Source organism: Empidonax traillii, unplaced genomic scaffold (genome assembly GCF_003031625.1).
Source record: "Empidonax traillii isolate 1590-97213 ecotype Southwest subspecies unplaced genomic scaffold, ASM303162v1 scaffold293:size840699, whole genome shotgun sequence".
Lineage (NCBI taxonomy): Eukaryota > Metazoa > Chordata > Aves > Passeriformes > Tyrannidae > Empidonax > Empidonax traillii.
Window position 1 is genome coordinate 828,642 of NW_020955486.1, and position 3,012 is coordinate 831,653.

General features: G+C 38.2%; 1 protein-coding gene across 3 annotated transcripts in view; it reads right to left on the minus strand.

Moving 5' to 3' along the window:
- Positions 1-278: 278 nt before the first annotated feature.
- MMAA (metabolism of cobalamin associated A) overlaps positions 279-3,012 on the minus strand; it is a 9,101-nt gene continuing 6,367 nt past the window's right edge. For 2 of the 3 annotated variants that reach the window (XM_027890653.1, XM_027890654.1), the window contains 3 exons: positions 2,691-2,776; positions 1,942-2,091; positions 279-635 (listed from right to left, as the gene is read on the minus strand). In XM_027890653.1, coding sequence (XP_027746454.1) covers positions 348-635; positions 1,942-2,091; positions 2,691-2,776 — 524 coding nt within the window. In that variant the 3' untranslated portion in view covers positions 279-347. The remainder of the gene's footprint in view (positions 636-1,941; positions 2,092-2,690; positions 2,777-3,012) is intronic. The other variant, XM_027890655.1, reaches the window with a different exon arrangement.

A 3,012-nucleotide genomic window follows, 5' to 3' on the forward strand; every position in this document is an offset into this window, starting at 1 on the left:
CCGATAACCAAAATAAAACCCTGCACCAGCACAAACCTTACTCTCACAGCCTCCCAAAACCAGTCACATTTTCACATCTATTTCCTATCAACACATCTATGGTGTACACAAATAGAAGATATGGGTTTGTGTTTTTTTCCAATACAGTCTGTAGTAATCTCTCAGTCTTTGGATTTGTCACGATCATCCCATATACAGAATCCAGTGGTATTCTTTCGCAGAGTAGTAGCTACGTATTCCATCAATGTCTGCTGCAGTAAAACATTTGAATCCACACATAGAAAAAGTGTATTTAATGTTCATGTTTACGTAAAGCACTTATCAGAAACAGAGTAAGAAAATAATACTTAGAGACTATCTTTGAATGCTTTTAGTAGCAGGTCAGCTGCCAGTCCAGGAGACAAGACTCCGCTAAGAACCTTTTCTTCTAGAAGTGGAATCTTATCCTTGACCGCCAAGTGACTCCGGAAATGTTCCAACATGTTTTCTTGGATGAGATTCCACATCCACACTTTCTGCTGCTTCCGTCGTTTGGCAATCAACTCACCACTCGTGAGCATGAGGTCACGGAACTCAGTCATTTTATCCCACATATCCAAGATACCTTCTCCAGTTTTGGCAGAGATGCGCATTACCTGTTGGATTCAGAGGAATCTTTAAAAAAGACACTTAAAATCCTTCAATTACTGCACCAGGTAAATTCCATGAAAATTAAGAAACGAGTAAGGCAAGCTTCCCTCAACAGGCTCACTTCATGAGGCTCTGGTGGTTTTGTGGGGTTTTTTTGAAAAGAGGTCTCAAAATTGGGATTCTACCCTGAGAGTATTTGGGATTAATAGGCCTTGTCCAACTGCTTGTATAATGAGAATAATTTTTAATGGGATCTTAAGCTAAAAGGCACACAGTTGCTTTTTTACTTATACGTAGAGTTAAATACATATTCTGGTAGCTATTCTTTTGCACTTAAGATATCCCAGAAATGAGGCATTTTGACTATTTTTCTGGCCTTAGCTTTCCAGCCTAAGAATTAATTTTGCCAGTATTTCAGATATCTAACACAGTCTTTTAAATGAAACAGGCTGGTTTTTTGAAGTCTCTCTCTTTCCCCACTTACAAAAGAATGGCTAAATCTCAGGCAGCCCAGCTGATTTAACCTTAATTCAATGGGTCAATATCAATACCAGGGTAGAGCAAACACACTTTATAACATGGACATAAATAAAGGAAGTGAGAGTGTGTGCCTGTGCTTATTCTATATACACACATTAAAAATTAGTATTGGCCTTCTCCTTTATAATTTACCATAACCTTTTAAAAGGTGAAATACAGCACCAAAACTGGAGACTCAGGGGATGAGAATTCCAATAACCTAGACATTGCATACACAAATAGGTAAGATTCTTGCCAAAGAACCTTCATTATGTGAGCAATGAAAAAATATTAAGGCAAACAAAACATAAGTACTAGTGAAAGAACAAAGAAAACCACAGGCTTCAGAGTTATAAATGAGAGAGAAATGACCTATGGGACATAGTAGGATATACTTAGTTTGCAAAAAGCAATTAGAGTTTGTTCCACTACTGATGTAAGTAATAGGTCTGCCTGGTTTACATAGTGCTGAGATTGTAGCTCAGGACAGAACTCATGGGAAGGAGGACTGGCTTTGCATAGTGTTTCATGTGGCACACCTTGAGATCAGAGGTGACACACGAATGGCAGCAATCAGCTCTCCAGCACAAAGGAAAACAGAACCACCAACTGAAATTTTTACAAAAGAGCCCAGAGAGACTAGGACAGCTAGATGGGAGGATATCAATCCTAACTCATTCAGCACTTTTTCTGAGGGAAAAAAATACAAAAAAAGCCAAACACACCAACAAAACCCAAACAAAACAAAGGCATACCCAAACTGACACATAAACCACAGCGAAGCACACAAACCTTTGGTCTCCAAACCCTCGAACGCTTGCGAAGCAGCTTCATGGCACTGATATATTCAGCCTGTAGTCTCCGTGCAGCCACAAGTAAATCACCATCAGCCTTATTGATAGCAACCAGATCTGCCATCTCAATGATACCCCGCTTGATACCCTAAGCAGAACACGGAGAGAAATCGTGAACACCCAGAAGGGCTGTAACACAAAATTTATCACAAAAAGCAGGTCAAAATGCTATTTCACTTTCTAGTGGCTCTGACTGACTTTTTTGTGTGTACATGTGTGTGTATGTGCTAGCCACTCAAGCGTAGTACCAACACCCTCTGTCATTACTGGTTATTATTCTACTTTGACACAAGAACACTGTCCATGGACATCAGAGTTCATATGTAAACCTATTTTGTGTGTTGAGACTCAGGTTTACCCAAAACATGATCAAGTTTGCAAAACTACTTATATAAATTTCTGTTTTCCTATAACGCAAAACCACTCCCCAAAATTTTATTTAACTAGTCATTATGTCAAAGTTAAGTAACAGAGTATCAAAATTTTACATCTTAATACTTCCAAGATCAGGGGAGCATATCGGATCTTAGCTTTGCAATAAATTGATGGCACTGAAAATACTTTGACAGTAGTAGTGTAATGGACAAAACACTATTGATGTGGACTTTCTGCACAGATACTATATCTTGAATTTAAGTTTCTCTTTCTAGTCCTAGGTAGTAATCAATACGAGAAACTGAGAAATACCTGTAATTCATCTCCACCTGCAGGTGGTAGCAGTAATATAAACATATCAACCATATCAGCCACAGCAAATTCTGACTGTCCCACACCTAAAAAATTAAATTCACAGTTCACCATTTATTGGAAACTTTCAGTCACATTCATTACAGTAATTATTACAGATCCCAGCACTGCACCACAAACAAATCCCACTAACAAAACAAAGATGACAGGAAACACAACATTTTTGTAAAAGACAAAGAGGACGAGAAAATAGACAGAACAGGTATTCATGTTCAACCAGTGACCATGTATGTAACATGAGCAAAATAAAAGATAAAAGCAT